We start from the raw sequence: 18,477 nt of genomic DNA on the forward strand, positions 1-18,477 counted from the left end.
GGCCGTGTGTTTTGGGTCATTGTCATGCTGGAATACCCATCCACGACCCATTTTCAATGCCCTGGCCGAGGGAAGGAGGTTCTTACCCAAGATTTGACGGTACATGGCCCCGTCCATCGTCCCTTTGATGCGGTGAAGTTGTCCTGTCCCCTTAGCAGAAAAACACCCCCAAAGCATAATGTTTCCACCTCCATGTTTGACTGTGGGGATGGTGTTCTTGGGGTCATAGGCAGCATTCCTCCTCCTATAAACACGGCGAGTTGAGTTGATGCCAAAGAGCTCCATTTTGGTCTCATCTGACCACAACACTTTCACCCAGTTGTCCTCTGAATCATTCAGATGTTAATTTGAAAACTTCAGAAGGGCATGTATATGAGCATTCTTGAGCAGGAGGACCTTGCGGGCGCTGCAGGATTTCAGTCCTTCACGGCGTAGTGTGTTACCAATTGTTTTCTTGGTGACTATGGTCCCCACTGCCTTGAGATCATTGACAAGATCCTTCCGTGTAGTTCTGGGCTGATTCCTCACCGTTCTCATGATCATTGCAACTCAACGAGGTGAGATCTTGCATGAAGCCCCATGCCGAGGGAGATTGACAGTTCTTTTGTGTTTCTTCCATTTGCGAATAATTGCACCAACTGTTGTCACTTTCTCACCAAGCTGCTTGGCAATGGTCTTGTAGCCCATTCCAGCTTTGTGTAGGTCTACAATCTTGCCCCTGACATCCTTGGAGAGCTCTTTGGTCTTGGCCATGGTGGAGAGTTTGGAATCTGATTGATTGATTGCTTCTGTGGACAGGTGTCTTTATACAGGTAACAAGCTGAGATTAGGAGCACTCCCTCTAAGAGTGTGCTCCTAATCTCAGCTCGTTACCTGTATAAAAGACACCTGGGAGCCAGAAATCTTTCTGATTGAGAGGGGGTCAAATACTTATTTCCCTCATTAAAATGCAAATCAATTTATAACATCTTTGACATGCGTTTTTCTGGATTTTGTTGTTGTTACTCTGTCTCTCACTGTTCAAATAAACCTACCATTAAAATTATAGACTGATCATTTGGTTTAACACGTAGGCTTTCGCGACCAATATTATTGGCCGTGTCGGGTGGTGGAGGGTTACGACACATTTATAAATAAACGCGATCTAACCCAAAAACCTTTATTATGAGACTGATCATTTCTTCGTCAGTGGGGTAAACGTACAAAATCAGTCGGGGGATCAAATACTTTTTTTCCCTCCTCTGTAAGTCCAATGTTAGTAAGTAAAGGAGTCCCTGTATGTGATTGACAGCCGTGGTGACATTCCAAACAAAAGCTGGACTGAAGCAAATATTCCGCTGTCAAGAGCGGGAACCGTCGTCACGTCGTCTGGCAATGCGCGCGCACAAAATCCAACATCGTTTACATCCACGCAGCGTCGAGGAGCAACCGCATCTCCCGGTGCGTCACGGAGAAACGCGAAGCGTTAGAGAACGATTCTGTCTCGTGACGCGCAGCCGGCCGACTTGTGGAGGCGCGAGGAGGAACCAAACGGACGAGCGGCAAAGGCGGCACCCCGGCGGTGAGCCGGCGTCGAATTCCTCCCAAGCTCTGCCGTCCTCTAAAAAATATCTCTTAACATGCATTCAGATTATTTCGATTATCTTGGTGCTTATAAATGTCCAAATGACGGGCCACTTTGCCGAGCCGTCATTTGCGGCATGCGAGAGGTCGTGGGTTCGATCCCGACCCTGACGCCTGTATATTTGGAGTTTGCGTGTCTCTCTCCCCGTGGTCGTGGTGAAATTTTTCTCCGGGTCTTCTGGCTTTTCCCTCCAAATTTAGAAACATGCACTGCGATTATGAGATAATTTTGCTGCTTATGAATCGCAAAATGATGGGTCACTTTGTTGCGGTAACATTTGTGGCGAGGTCGCTTCTGAAAGATAAGTGAAGACCTCAGTGGGCTTTGCCTGGTAGGATGGGGATGGTTTAGTTGTATTTGTACGCGTTTGGGTGATTTGTTGACCTTTCTCGTACTATGCACGACTGTCATGTTTTTGTAAATGTTTGTTGTTTTAACGTTGATGCCCCGTGCCCCGACTGGCCATCTGTGAAAAAGAGCTTTATAGCTCATCGGATGCCTCCGGCATAAATAAAATGTTCTGATTCTGTTTACATGTGGGAGGAAATCGGACAACCCGGGGAAAAAAAAAGCACGCGTTGAGCAAGGGTTGCAAGACTATATCACGTAAATATGTAACTGATGGGAGTCCTTGCTCTACCGCCTTCTGCCCGGCGAGCCAGGAAATATGGAATCCCGACGACCACGGAAATTGAAGTTTCAAAACCTCGCGCGATCCACCAACCCTCGCTGCCTACGTCACTGTGGCATTACCGGCGTGCGCCGCCACCGCCGCCCGGCAAAAGAGTCGGGCGCAAACAGGGTGACAAGACACAAAATGTACCAAAAGTTCAAATGAAAACAACAACAAAAAACCCTCCTCCACCCGACACCGCCAATTAAATGAAGGTGTCACGTGATGGAGTGCGCCAATTTATCGACCGCTTCAGCAGCATCACCGGTGTGTGCGTTGCTGGAGAGCGATCCACTCGCGCGTTTAACAACTGGGCGCGGACGTTACGCCGATCGTTACAAGCCGGCGTCATCGGGCACCTGCCAGGCTTGCGACACGCGTTTATTTTTTCACTCGTGCGATCTGACCCCAAAAATCAATTGTGATTTATATAACGCAGGTCGGCGAAAGCCAGAGTGTAAAACAAACAAAAAACCAAACACCATCAAATAAAAACATTTCAGCCGGTACGCGTGAAAACTAAACGTTGGCGGAGCGTCGCAATTCGGGGCAAACGACTCGGTAAAAAAAAAAAAACGTTGCACTGGTTTCCCGTCTGTCAACAAAATAAAAACTGAACGGATCTATTTGCTTATGTGCACGCAAAAAGGCACAATCGTGAGAGCGGAGAGCATCGAGGCGGCTCTCTGCACACCAACCTTGAGGCCTTGCTCGGGCAGCTGATTGCCGAAGGAGGAGAGGCGGTCATCGAACATTGTCGAGTAGTTGTCCCGCGTCTGCCGGCGACAGATTACAATTCGCGGTTACAACGTGGGACTCACCGCGCCGTTGAAATGCCACTGCGGCTCCAGGCACTGGGCAAAAAAAAACAGGTCAGAAACCACCACGCGCAGCTGTCTCCAAACATGCCAGATAGGCCCACAAAGATGCCTCCCGAAAGCGGGGAAACCCAGATAAGCGGCGCCCCAGCCAATGCCAATGACGTCACCAGGCTCCCGGCCTGTCACCTCCCGTCTGGCGACGCATGCGGAATGGAGGTGATATGTCCCCAACGTGTTGGTTAGTGGGGTAATGGAAGTGAAAATCGGTGGAGTCGTCGATTAGTTAAGTAATGGAACTGAAACTTGGTAGAGTCGTCGATGAGTGAAGTAACGGGGTATCCCCCAGCTGTAAAAACAAGAGGCCTGTCTCCGGATGGGATGAGTCAGATACAACAGACAGCAGTTACACAGAAACGTTTCCGGAATTAATGACTTGATTTTACAATTCGCGTGCGCGCAAAGGGCCGTTCGTCATGAACTTTGAAGTTGGATAACTTCAAAACTCACGGGGCGTATTGATTTCAATAACCTCTGCGGTCAGAAAAACAAGTTTATAACGTCCTCTAACTAACCGGCAGTCATTGCGTTTTCGTCGAGACCAAACACACGTGTTAATATTTTAGCGATTTCTGCAGAAGCAGAAACTCGAACATGACACACAAACACTTTTACGAGAGTATCCTCCCGGCACACACACACACAAGACACGCACCCCCCTCCTCGATGGCACACGCTTACCCGGCGCGTTGTACGATTTTGCAAAGGGGCTCTGGCACAGCGTGCCATGGCTGTTGTGACCGGCAGAGCGGACAAGCATTGCCGGGACCTATAAAACCCGAATTATCGGGTAAAAAAAAAAAATGTCTACATAATTTCGACCTTGTACCCACAAAACAACGCATCGTAAAGCTTGCACGTGACGCATCATTCGCTGAAATTGGGGCACCGGCCCGGGTGGAGTTCCATTGCACAGACACACACAGCTTGGCCGCGTATATAAGACGCAGCTGACTAAATGATGTTAATTCTGACCACGCTGTTGAAGAGATAGCTCCACGTAATCTTCCTCAAGGGTATTCTTTTTATTTTTTGGAGGGGGCGGGCGGTGGTGGGGGGGGGGTTTGAGTGAGTCTTCATAAAATTTCGCTTTTGAAATTATACCACATCTTGGGAAGCCACCGGAGCTATGCACTTTCAAATCTAGACTGAAAACTCATATCTTGAGAACTGCTTTTTGTGTTTAGTTTGTTGTCCTTCCAATTAGCACGGTTGGCTTATGTACGGTGCGAAAGAAGTTCACCATACACACACACACAAATGCAGGGTGACCAAAACAGAAGCCCCGAGTAATCGACCACAGAAAGCAGTCGATCACAAATTTTCAGTCGATGTATCGACCGAATGACCTGTACGTACGTTGAACTTCTTTCGCACCGTACGTAGCCAACCGTGCGAATGGCAGGTGCGGGGGAAGGACAACAAACTGTGGGTCTCTGCGTGACTCTATGGGTCTCCGTGTAAGCCTATGTATTTATGTAGAACTTCTTTCACGCCGTACGTATCCAACCGTGCTATTCGGAGGTGCGGGGGAAGGACAACAATCTAAATGTCGCAGCTGTAGTTGGGAAGTCGCGGCATTCGTGAACGCGGCTTCCTGCGCGACCGACGACCCGCCCGCCCGCTCCGCCCCGCCACCACCGTCACCCCAAGCCTCACCGCGATGATGAAACCGCTGGCCGGGCAGAAGTTGAGGAAGGCTGTGATGTGCACCATGAGAATGATGTAAATCTGGGTGGCTGACAGCATGACTGCGTCCAGAGGAAATGACATCATCCACGGCAACTGTGCACCTGCATGGGGAGTTGTGTGGGGGGGGGAGGGACACACACATACACACGGTGAAAGTGATAAACGAATGAATGAAACAATTACGCGAGTCGACTCGCAAATATGCTACGCAGAGAAATTCCACGCTATCCACAGAATTATCCGCAGAATGCGGAGAGAGTCCGTGACCATTCGTTGCACAGGGAAACCTCTACTTACGAATTAGTTAGGTTCCAGAGGTCTGTTCGTAAGTCGATTTGTTCGCAAGCCCAACTTTACTCCTGGCGATTCCAAACACGTTGTATTGCATGGACACTAAAAACGGGGAATGGCTTTAAAATTTGTTTAACCTCCTGTAGATGTAGATGCCACTGGTTCTTCACGTTCTGCAGATGTAGATGCCACCACCTCCATCTATTGCGCGGCGGTTGAACTTACGACTCTCGGTCCGAACAGGCAACTGGACATATGGACAGGTTTGTTCGTATCTCTGAAAGTTTGTAAGTCGAATGTTCATAAAAAGATTAGTCCCTGTATATGGCAAACTATGGAAGATCCGCGAAAACTATTCCGTATAGCCGCACAGTTAAACACGGTAATAGAATTCATTTGCGGCTAATTCTGGGTCATGAGCGCAGTGGCTCGGATAACGAGGTCAATTCGGCGCTTCCACGATAATTACTCGTGGATAAGCAGGGATTACAGGACAAATGTACCGCCACTTCCGGGTGGCTCCTCTTATTTGCTGGATAAGCGCAGATAGCAGGAAAAACACCGATGCATGGATGAAACAGAATATAGTGCGGATCTAATTGGAGGCACGGATAATAAACATGTAGCCTTTCGTGATCAATATTATCCACAAGAGGTTTTTTCGGGTTAGGTCGTGTCAATACAAATGTGTCGTTAAACCCGCCACCACTCAACAATTCTAGCTATCGCCTGATGATGCTGGTTGTGGTAATTAGTGGCGAAACGTCACGGTGCCCGAATTGTAAATGTTGTTGTGGGTTTACTCTCCAAATACACCGGTGTGCTGCACTCGTAACGAATTGGCCACGTTTTGTTTACACGACAAACCTTACTAATTGGCTGTGTCGGGTGGTGGCGGGTTTAACGGCACATTGAAATTTACGCGATCTAACCAAAAAAACCCCGATATTATTGATAAAAGTATTGGATAATAGGGCGTCTGTCAGACAGGAGAACGGCTTTTCAATGTCATGGCACATTATGCAAAGTAGCAATTCTAAAAAACAGGGTGATGCGATTATTGAGTTAACACAGCGAATTATATAATGTTATTCTCAAACGGCGATTGGATATCGCGGCAGAGACGGCTACGTATTATTTAAGGCATTTGAAGAATGGGCGATCATGTCGAAACGTCTCTCACGTGAATGGGAGCATTAACAGACGTTCATGTGTGCATTGAGATTGGTGGAAGATGGGCTGTGGAGGCTTTGAAATGAATTGGTTGTTTTGCGCGATAATTTCTCGCCAACATTTCAGTGGGATATCTATAAGCGGTTCGCCTTGTATGTATGGTAAGTCCCTCGCTTAATGCGTGTTCACACCGTAACGCGTTTTCGCTCAGACACGGTTGTTCCGTAAAGGAACGCTTTTACCGCTCGCCGCTAGAACGCGGTTTCTGAGCGGTTGACGACGAACTACTTTCTCGAGCTGCGCGGCTGACGGTACGGTGATACGGTACGCGGAATTGTACGGTAACGAGGCGGCGCAACCCTCATCTCAGTTCTGTGTCCCCGCCATCTCACCGTGTGTGAGTGGTAGTACACCGTATATCTCGCCAAACACGCCAAACTTTATCATTAACATTATTTGTCATGGGGGGGGGGGGGGGGAAATCGCTTAACGCGCCACTTTGCAGGAACACATCTACCTCGGTTAAACGAGGAACCGCTGTGCATAAATCTACGACATTCGGAACATGCCACCTTTAACCCCAATCCTCTATCAGGCCGGGCTTCTGACCGTCTCAAGCGCGTCGTTTTTTTTTGGCAAAGCCGTTGTTGGTGCGGTTCGTGTTTTCGCAATGGCACGGGCAATAAAAACATTTCCCAATAGAGCTCACGTGCTAACCAAAAATCATGCGCAGACATGTTCTCGCAAACGATTTCTCCATGTGGAACAGCCTCGTACGCTCCTCACACCATCTAATACGACTGCACACCGTGCTTCCCTGCCACGTTCTGCTTAAAATTTCCAAGGATCTTAAACCAACGTTCCATTAAATTAATCGCTCGTAGCACCGTATTCATGCGGTCACCCGTACCCAAAAATCCAGAAGGCTCTATTTTTCAGTTGCTTTGTTCAGAGTTCAAACGCGTGATCCTTACGGTAGTAATCAGCACGACTCCAGCTTTAGACATTCACTTCTTAACACGAATTCTGATCTCTCTCGCTCTCTCTCTCGTACAGATTTATTTAACTTCATAATAAAGGTCCTGCCGACTTCTTATCCTCCTCACAACCCCACACATTCGCATTTTAACGTCTCACACCACTTCTCACCCTCACCATCATCATCATCAGCCAGGGTCAACCCACTGCTGGATGAAGGCTTCCCCCCCCAGCCCCCCCCAACCCCAATCAAGCTGCTGCCTACTCTCTCACGATCCTGCGACGCGTTAATCCGAGCAGCGCCTCCTCGCACGCCGTTTTCTTCATCGCCGTTCCCAACTCTCCTCGTCGATGTCTTAATGTTCACAATCCACGCGCCACAGCAGGCACTTTATATTCACTCGCGGGATTAAACGATGATTCACGTCCGCGAACGGCGAGAAAACCCATCGTGACGACGACGACGACGGCGTGGCCACGCGTTCAGTTCCACTGCGCTGGTGGTCTGGGCAAGGCGGGGGCGCTTTTTGATCGTGCAATGCCTGGCGCCCTTACGTTTTTCGGATCTTCCCCGATTTGATTGCAACCGTGCTATGATGCACGTAGGCGTGGGCAAGCAACAACGCGTCGACCGGGAAGCCTTTCTTGCAGGAAAGTACGGGCCGCAGAAGGGGTCACCAGAGGAGGCCTACTTCTGAGAAAACCTTCAAAAAACACAAGTCACCCCGTCACAAGAGAGACGTCAAGACGTGTTGCATTCATTTCATTCTCAGAGCTGGAACTTTGCCAACATAAGCACACACACACAAAAACAAATATTGGAATATTTTTTTTTCTACGTGTGGCTGAGTCGAGAGGAGCCATTTGAGGTGGTTCGGTCACCTGGTAAGGATGCCCCCCTGGTAGACTCCCCCTGGAACTCTACGGGGCAGCAGCAGCAACGTCCCACTGGGAGAAGACCCCGGGGCCGGCCCAGGACACGCCATCTTGGGAATTCCCCAGGAAGAGCTACAGTCTGTGTATAGTAGTGTATAGTAGTGTATAGTGTAGTGTATAGTAGTGTAGTGTACAGTAGTGTAGTGTGTAGTGTACAGTAGTGTAGTGTATAGTAGTGTATAGTGTAGTGTATAGTAGTGTATAGTGTATAGTAGTGTAGTGTATAGTGTAGTAGTGTATAGTAGTGTATAGTGTATATTAGTGTAGTGTATAGTAGTGTAGTGTAGTAGTGTACAGTGTAGTGTGTAGTGTAGTGTATAGTGTAGTCTATAGTAGTGTATAGTGTATAGTAGTGTATAGTAGTGTAGTGTATAGTAGTGTAGTGTATAGTGTAGTAGTGTATAGTGTAGTGTAGTGTATAGTGTAGTCTATAGTAGTGTATAGTGTATAGTAGTGTAGTGTATAGTGTAGTGTATAGTTTAGTAGTGTAGTGTATAGTGTAGTGTATAGTAGTGTAGTGTATAGTAGTGTAGTGTGTAGTAGTGTACTGTATAGTAGTGTAGTGTATAGTAGTGTAGTGTATAGTAGTGTAGTGTATAGTAGTGTAGTGTATAGTTTAGTAGTGTATAGTAGTGTATGTATAGTGTAGTAGTGTATAGTAGTGTAGTGTATAGTAGTGTATAGTGTACAGTAGTGTATAGTGTAGTAGCGTATAGTGTAGTAGTGTGTAGTGTATAGTAGATTAGTGTGTAGTAGTGTTCGCGTAGGAGTGTATAGTGTAAGAGTCTATAGTAATGTAGTCTGTCGCCAGGGAAAGGGAGGTGTGGACCATCACCGCGACTTTCACCAGGACAAGCGGATTATGAAACGAACGAACGTGTGCGGTGTGTGTGTGGTGTGTGTATGGTGTGTGTAGTGTGTGTGTAGTGTGTGTGGTGTGTGTGTATGGTGTGTGGTGCGTGTGTGTGGTGCGTGTGGTGTGTGTGTGGTGTGTGTGTGGTGTGTGTGTAGTGTGTGTTTAGTGTGTGTGGTTGGGGTGGTGCGTGCGTGTGGTGCGTGTGGTGCGTATGGTGTGTGTGTTGCGTGTGTTGCGTGTGGTGCGGTGTGTGCGGTGCGTGTGGTGCGTGCGGTTCGTGTGGTGCGTGTGTGGTGTGTATGGTGTGTGTGTGGTGTGTATGGTGTGTGTATGGCGTGTGTGGTGTTTGTGTGGTGTGTGGTAGGTATGTTCATTGGTGACCTGGCCGAGGCCAGCAACTCACTCGCTCCACTTGAAAACCCGGTTTAGCCGTGGCTGGCTGAAACCCCGATTCAAACCCGGTGTGTCAGCAGGGGCCCCGGCTAATTTTTCTGACTCGACACGTCTGACCACCACCACCACACCCGGTGCTCATTTTTCCCCGCAGGCTGAGAGAGAGGGAGAGAGCGTTCTCCCGCTACCCAACAGCGATCACTTTTATTTATTTTACCCCCCTCCTCTTCAGCGAGTTCACGCACCAAGAAAACATCGTATCCATAAAATGAGACGCGGTCCTCGGCGTAATAATGGAAATGAACCTCATACCAGTACCCGCATAATGTCCGTGATGCAGTCATTTTTTAGTCTGTTGATGGTCGCCGATGCGGCAATCGACTCATCTCGACGAGCTGTACCTCACGATGCGCTATGGGTGCGTACGAGTCCCAGAAATAAAATATTTAATTGCCCTGACCATTTTGTATTATTTGGTACACCCGGGGTACCGCCATAAGGATCAAATGCCGCCGCTCGTGCCGCGCCGCCGGTGGATTTAAAGCCGCCGTGAATTGTGCACGAGCGTGGTTAGTGTAGTTTCTCTTCCACCGATGTGCCAACGTTGGCCAGGTTGTTAGCACTGACGCTGCACGAGCGTTGTTAGCGTAGTTTCTCACCGCGATGTGCCCACGTTGGCCAGGTTAGCACTGACAATGCACGAGCGTGGTTAGCGTAGTTTCTCTTCCACCGATGTGCCCACGTTGCTCAGGTTGTGAGCACTGACGCTGCACGAGCGTTGTTAGCGTAGTTTCTCACCGCGATGTGCCCACGTTGGCCAGGTTAGCACTGACAATGCACGAGCGTGGTTAGCGTAGTTACTCCTCCCGATGTGGCACGTTACCAAGTTCGCACTGACACTGTGAAGCTGCAAAAAGAGCACACGTTTGTTCTTTTTTACGATATATAAATGACAGGGAGGATGGCCGTGGATAATTCAAAATCACGGATAATCCAAAAATATCTATTTTGCGTGAATCTCCAGGCCAAAAACCACAAATTTATGGGTATAACTGAATGGTTTTTGAAGCACAACTGACGATTTCAATTGTTACTCTTTCGATATAGAACGAATACGAACGATCGACCAATCGATGCGCGTGCTCCAGGCTAACACTTTCCTGGCTCCGGCGCAATCAAACTCTGCCCACTGTTGCAAAGATATGCAACTACTGTACTGTAGAGGCGATCACGTGGATTTCGGATTAACCGCAGCAACATATTTGTTCGGTTTAAGCACGTGACTTGTAATAAATATTTTCAAAAATTACAATCTATAACCTTTTTTTATTAATTCGGGCTTATGGGAAATTCACGAGTTATTAATTTATGTCAAAATCTCAGGTGTGCGGTTAATCCGCCAATCAGATTAAACCGCACGCAGATAATCAAGAGCCTTACTGCATATGTGAACTGTGTAAGTGGCCGACACAAACATTTCATAGCGGCGGGCTGGTACCATTGAGATCCGGGTTTCTAATCCAAGTTTCAGCCACCGGTGATTAAACCGGGCTCTCGAGCGTAGTGACTTTGCTTGTCTCAGTCCGGTCAACAATAACAGGCCAAAAAAAAGCTATCGCATTAAAGTTTGTTACAACGCCTAATTCGGCTAAATCTTAGCTCCGATTGAAAATATCGGTTCGACTGCCAAGCAAAGAACGGTACTCCCAGCGGTACAGCGGGTGGTGAAAGTGTTGCCCTCTTCTGCGTGGATTCGAAGGTCACTCGAAGGGATCTCGGCCGTATCCGTTTCTGCAGACCGTCCTTGAACACGGTGAGACAGCACCGCTCTGCGAGGCTTCGTCTCGTGACAACCGAAAGCTGAGTCGACGATCGAGTTGGAGCGGGAAGGAAATGAGTCACCCACAAGTGGAGGAAATTTCCTCCTATAGTCCCTGCGTATCCGCTGATAACCGCAAGGGTTACAATAATGGCCATGGTGGCGAGATGTTAACTCCCTTGCCTGGTATGAAGGAGGTCGTGGGTTCGATCCCGACCCTGACGCCTGCTGTATATGTGGAGTTTGCGCGTCTCTCTCCCCGTGGTCGCGTGGATTTTTATCCGGCTCCGGTTTTCCCCTCCACATTTAGAATCGACGTGCATTCAGAGTATTTGTCTGCTACTATCCACACGACAATAACCCACTTCGTTGAACAATCATTTGTGGCCAGGTCGCTTCTGAAAAAAGAGCTTTATAGCTCAGTGGGCCTTACCTGGTAAAATAAAAATAGTTTTGTTTAGTGTTTTACAGTTTTTGTATTGTTTGTTGTCGTAACTTAGTGACCAACCCTTACTAGACGTCTGTAAAAAAAAGAGCTTCATAGCTCATCGGATTCCTCCAGTATAAATATCCTAATTCTGTATTTGGCCAATACCATTTACATTTTTTTCTTTTTTAGCTATGGGGGAGTGGGGTGGGGGGAAACTTGGCAACGTGGAGGGCCACAACTCCACACAGGAAGTTGGGAATCGAACCCCGGTACGTATTGCTGTGAGGCACGATTGTTACCCACTGTGCCCACCCTGCCACCCGGCACAGAGAGGCATTTCACTTCACATGCAACGGTCTATACTACAGTATATATATACATTTGTTCACTGGCTTTGAATGCTTGGAGAGAAGAGTTTGGACTATGCAATGGAATACATTGAGCAATGCTTTTTTTATGAGATAAAAATTATAATCGGTATTTACCCTTTCTGGCAATAAAAAACAGGGGTTGTGTTAAGACGTTCAAACACCCAAATAGAAACCTTTTGCAATGAATCATGTAACTGCATTAACCACACACAGTGCTTTGTGGTGAGCATGCAAACAAACACGTGGCTCTGATCATGTCTGGGCATTGTCCTTGAAGCTGATTGGCCCACAAGAGACAGCGGCCTTCTTCATGGCCCAGTCTCACCACCAGTGTTAGACCGGAGAACAACGCCAATAGGCGAACAGTACAAAGACAATGCCACACTCAGAGAATTTATAGCTTGGGGTGAGCTGGTTCAAAATTTGGGCATTTTTGCCAGAATCATTTTTTGATACTGGCAAAAAAAAGGTCCAATTGAAATGTTTTTTCTTTCTTTTAAAGTAATGTATAAAGAGAAAGATTCCCCCGTATAGCCTTCACAGACTGCTCAGGCAAGTTCTGTTAGCGAGCACCTACGGAGGTGGTGGGTGGCCAGCACCACGCCCGGCCACCTTTGTCTCCCTATAGTGGCGATGTTTACGCACCGCCCCGTGTACTCATTTGAGACTGAGTCGACCTAGGGGAGGCCCAGGACCGGTTCAGATAATCGTCACTGGGTGTTGGTGGCCGTGAGCGGGAATCGAACTCGGTTCGCTGGGTTCGTAGCGCAGCGTAGCGCTAACCACCACACTACCGCCCCCCAAAGTGCATGACTGCACTGGATATACATCCGTGTCGGCTCATGGCCAAATTACCCAGAATGTGCCCGATCTCACCAGATCCCAGAAGCTAAGCTGGGTCGAGACCTGCTTGGTGCTTGGATGGGACAACAATCGCGCACGCTAGATTGTCATGGACAGCGTCGGTGCGACGCTGTGCTGTACGTCTATGCTATGGCATCTATGCTACCTGCCTTCACCAACGTGCATTAACCAGCGTGGTGCAGCGTGTTCACCTAACCATGGGGACCCGTGTGGCGTGGGGGAGGCCCTCATCCAGCTGCGGATTGACAAAATTACTGTACAAGTTACGATGTGATTTGAAGCTTTCGTGACTGCAGGAATTACTCTTTGGTTCTTTCGGTAAAGTCACGTAGAAAGTTCTGTTAGCGAGCACCTATGGAAGCCCTGGCGAATTAATTATTTGCTGAAATGTAATGCCGGAATTCGATTCAATAACCGATTCTCGTTTTTTTCTTACACTGCGGTGATTGTAGCGGCATCTAGCGGCAGGATGTGTCACACGAACTCATTGTGCGCGACATACAAAGCTAGGATTAAGCTAGTGCGAGGCCTGTAGCATATGTTATAAAGGGGCCTTAAATAAAATAAACAAATATTAAAACACACGGTTTTTTACTTGCATAGTAAAGTATTTATTTTATATACAGCCAGCTAATACGACAAATCGCTAACCTTAAACACCCGGTCGTTTGTAAAAGTTTAAGGCGGTATAGTACTATAGTAATAGAGCAAGTGCAGAATCACTGAACCGGAATTGATAACTTGAAAGCATTTAGCGCGGGGCCCTTAAAAGCGCCCCACCAACTCACTCTACCAACCACCCACCCATTCACCCAACAACTCACTCCACCACCCACCCACTCATTCACCCAGCAACGTACTCTAACATCCACTCACCCACCCACAAACTTACTCTACCACCCACCAAACCACCAACTCACTCTACCATCCACCCACCCACTCACCAATTCACTCTACAACCCACTCACCCACCAACTCACTCTACCACCCATTCACTCTCCCACCAACTCACTCTACCACCCACCAACTCATTCGCTCACTCACCCAACCACTCATTCACTCACCCACTAACTCAGTCCTTCACTCATCCATGTCCGTAGCTACATATGTAGCTACTGTTGCACCCTAGGATAACCCGGGCACCGACTTAAGTCTATCGGCAGGCCACGTGTAGCGCAGTAACCTGTGGGCACTCCCACCTCTTGCGAGACGTCTGGCCGTCTTGGAAGAAAAGCAGACCCTTCGCGCTGGCAGTGGTGTAACTAAGCAGCTGCAGGGCTGCACCTTGACCTTCTACCCACACCATATGCCACATTGCCTGCGAGTGCCAATGTTTCTCACTGCGCTCGCTCGCTCACGCGCACGCACACTCACGCTCTCGCACACGCACGCACGTACGTACGCACACGCACGCACGTATGTGCATGCGCACGCACTCACGTGCATGCACGCACATACGCTCGCGCGCATGCACACACATGCACACACTCATGCACACGCTCGCGCGCACTTACGTACGTACGCGCGCACGCACTTACGTGCTGAAAGCTCCCAGCAAAATTTGGAGTCGTAATTAATTACCCCGCCACTTTAATTCCCCAGGGTATTTTCGTTCCGCGAGCTTGCCCTTGTCCGGGGCCTTTCGAAAAGGCGCCCCATGTAAAAAAGCATTATTATTTTTTTTTTACAGAATGCGCCACGGCATTGCTCGTGCGCAGTGCCCCGACAATGGAGAGATGGAATTGTTTACCAGCGTTGGCGCAAACTGCTGACCGTTTCCGCCAAATAAGGAAGCCCCAACACAGCAAACGCTCGCCTAAGCGCAAGCTAGGCAAAGAGGACGACGTCGAACAGAACAATTTTAGGAAGCGCAAACGTTGACCCAAGGTCACCGACGCACATTTTAAGCGGACGCGCTTTGTACTAAAAAGGTTAACAGGTTCACCAATTAATATCATCGTCAGCCAGCGCAGTAGCTGCCGGACATGCGCCCACCTTCATTACGGGCTGCCGTGGAGCATTATAGGCAAACAAACCCCGTTGTGCCTCTCATCATGTGAACAAAAATGTGTATTTCGTCCATGAGACTACTGTCTATCCGGTAATTGTTTAACCAAGCAAACCCTAGATAACGTTTGACCTGGGTCCCATCAACAGTCATGCTTGTTAAACACATGCTGCTGCTGGGTTACCAGACGTTATTGGCAAGAGCGCTCCATTTAAACTATGGGGCCAAAAGCAATATCACACGTAAACTCATTCGGGCGCTACGGTGGCTAGGAGATTTTAACTACCTCGTCCGGTACACAGGAGGCCGTGGGTTCCATCCCGAACCTGACACCTGTATATTTGGAGTATGCATGCTCTCCCCGTGGCCGTGTGGATTTTCCCCTGGGTCCTCTGGTTTTCCCCTCCACATTTGGAAATATGCGTTTAAGAGTACTCGGCTAATGCTATAAATTTTCACGTGATGAGCCGCTTTGTTGAGCTATCATTTGTGATGGCCAGGTTGCTTCTGAAAAATAGCTATATAGCTCGGTGGGCCTTACCTGGCAAAATAAAATGTTTTTAATAGTTTTAGGCTCTGCTGCTTCTGCTTTATATAAGCACAGTTCTAGTAATATGTAACACATCCTTAAATGACACTGATGGCGTGGGGGGGGGGGGCAAAGGGCCACTTCTGTTACATGCACGCTACTTTGGATATAGGCACAGCTGGCCTTACTCCCAAGGGGTGTGCTTATATCCAGGTTCGGGATATATTGATGCTGGCTCCAAAGCAGCTGCGTGTGGGCATGGCGCAAAGCACTTCCCTCCGTGTTCTCAGCACGGCACAATCTCGCGTAAACACGCTTATAATCTAGGACCGAACAAATTGCTGATCGCCGTACGGCATGGAATTTCGGTTTAAATACATCAAACAACAAAAATCACGACGTTTCGGCCACAACACAAGTGGCCTTCATCAGGTGAAAAGGGGACCGTGCTGTCACGAAGACAGCGTTGGAATAAAGAAAGTCAAGCCAGGTCGCGTCCTTTAAGCTGTGTGGGAGGAAACCAAACGCTTTGACAAAGGAATTAGCATAAAGTGCTGATCGAACACTTAAAGTGCTGATAGAACACTTAACACGGGAGTGGGGGAGGGGAATTTGACAATGCAAACGTTGTCTTGATCGGAAATAAGCTGCTGTGAAAGTTTGGTATATCACTACTTGGATAAATATACTGTACCATTGAAGTTAGTTTAATGTTTGGTATGATTTAGAACATCTTTCCAATGATTGCTTAATTTGAAACCATCTTCTCGGTTGAAATTGTGTCTGTGTTTGTAAATCTGAATTGCCTCGTGTACAAATCTCTGATGATAACCTGTGGGTTTGCAAAGGACCTGGGTATCGGAGAACACTACATCGTGATCACCCACAGCGTTGTCACAGTGTCCCCTTCACCTGATGAAGGCCACTTGTGTTGTGGCCGAACCGTCGTGATTTTAGTTGTTTTATTTTTTACCTATGTGACTTTACCGAATAGAACCAAAGAGCATGGATCCTTGCAGTCACGAAAGCTTCAAATCTAGAATTAAATAAATCACCGTACGCGAAACGAAAAAAATGCAGCCGCTGCTTGCTAAACTATCATCCTGTAAACGTCCGAAGTGAACTTCATCCCTCGCCGGCAGGGATATGGATGATCCAGCGCTCGCCCGCTTCACCGCGGTCAACTCGCTCACCGGCAGTCAATCGCTTCCCCGTCGCTCCGCTATCGCTACGGCAACGGCCACCGAACGTTCGGGCGAACGTCACTCGCCGGACTCAATCCCATCACCCGCGTCGAGGCCTGGTCATCTGGCCACACACCAACCTCTCCGCTTCGTCACGCCGCGTCGCTCCCTACTTTGGAAACCCGTTTCCACGCGCCGTGTTCTTAATCTACGCAAAGGGCTGTAAACCAACCGAGGTAACTAGTCGTCGTTCGGTCGGTGTTTCTTTTTTGGAGCCTCTGGGCCTGTGCTCATCAGCTGTGAAAAAGAGGAAAAAGCTGCGAAAACCAGAGGAAGCAGCTGTGAGGATGACGCCACAAAACTACCGTGGCCTTTTTTTCGAGTTATTAAGACTTGCGACGAAACAATTAATTAAAATACTGTACGGTATGCGGCGCTCCTAAATTATTCTGGAACATTTAGATCGAGTAGACCCTGTACCTCTGATCTAGGATAAAAGTAATATTTTTCATTCAATCTTCTTTGAATGTCTTTAATGTCTTCTTCGGTTCTTTCGGTAAAGTCACGTAGAATGAGAATAAAATAATAAATTGATAAAATAAAATAACACAATAAAATTCTCACGACGTATTTTTCGTGACCCGAAATCAAATTTCACAACTCTCCCGCAGCGAGCAGCGCACCACCCCGTGATCAGCGAACGCTCCCGCAAAAGGTGACGTCACGGGAACACCGCTTCTCAACTCACGTCAACTAAAGCTCTTCTCATCCAAAAAAACAGCGGCAAACATCTTTTACGTGCCCTACCCCCGCAGGGCAGTGTTCGTCGCGGGGAAAATCAAACCACTGATGGTTTAAATCTCACATCTGGAAATTTACAAAAAAATCAGGCGTGTGAAGCAGGTCACGTCGAGTGTATTTTACTTAACGAGATGAGAACTCGAGGCAACAGGATTAATTCAATTTGCAAGAGTGACCTGGGGAATGGATATTGAAGCAAGTTTAATGTTAAGGGAGTTGTTTTTTTTCCTTTGACGCGTTTTTTTGTTAGTGACCAGGCTGAAACCATCGACTCGCTTCGCTTGATTAATCACGGATTGTCAACACACACGGGGATCTCAGCGGTGCCCAGAGCTCTGACCTCTGTGCCACCTGCATACCTGTCAACCCCTTATCAGTGCCTAACCTTATTACAGACAAACTCAGACCTTACTGGTCACCCCGTGCCCCCTTATAATTATTCAACGTTCAGCCTACAAAGTCCCATAACAAGAGAATAACACAAATAAGACAAAAAAACGTTTCACTCCATTTCCGTACAAGAATACGGGTCAACCGTATGGGATGACAGTTATGCTCCTGGCCAGCTACCTCGCCATCCTTTGGCGCTCCAAAGTTACCAACATATTCAATAAATGATTGACTCCAATGCCTACATTTGCATTTTTTTCCAAGAGCCGGCGAGTTACTTCTGGGAACACATCGCTTGTCTGGCCCATTTTTCTTTTGGGTCACGGCCAAACAGTGATCACGAATGCCACTTCGGTTCTGCTGTACCACCCCAGCGACGGGCTTTCGCGTCGTACCGCGGTGATGCGCGGCGTGGCGTCCGACAGAAGCTCCCAGCGAGCGGAGCGAAACATCGGACGCCACGCCCAACGATGGCACACCTGAGTGCGACGAGGGCGGAGCGATGGGGTTGACGGACCGTCAAACACACGTGTAGAGGGCACGAGGTGGCCCATCAGATGCTGTGTTGCTTGAGACGACTTCCCTGT

General features: G+C 48.2%; 1 protein-coding gene across 2 annotated transcripts in view; it reads right to left on the reverse strand.

Annotated features, from left to right (window-relative positions):
• The window catches only part of LOC116956276 (E3 ubiquitin-protein ligase RNF13-like), a 111,418-nt gene that overhangs the window by 75,602 nt on the left and 17,339 nt on the right, over window positions 1–18,477 (reverse strand). For both annotated transcript variants that reach the window (XM_032977738.2, XM_032977740.2), the window contains exons 2-3: window positions 4,835–4,968; window positions 2,996–3,073 (exon numbers count right to left, since the gene is read on the reverse strand). In XM_032977738.2, coding sequence (XP_032833629.2) covers window positions 2,996–3,073; window positions 4,835–4,951 — 195 coding nt within the window. In that variant the 5' untranslated portion in view covers window positions 4,952–4,968. The remainder of the gene's footprint in view (window positions 1–2,995; window positions 3,074–4,834; window positions 4,969–18,477) is intronic.

This window comes from Petromyzon marinus, chromosome 64 (genome assembly GCF_048934315.1).
Source record: "Petromyzon marinus isolate PM22_M1 ecotype Great Lakes invasive population chromosome 64, UKy_Petmar_22M1.pri1.0, whole genome shotgun sequence".
NCBI lineage: Eukaryota > Metazoa > Chordata > Hyperoartia > Petromyzontiformes > Petromyzontidae > Petromyzon > Petromyzon marinus.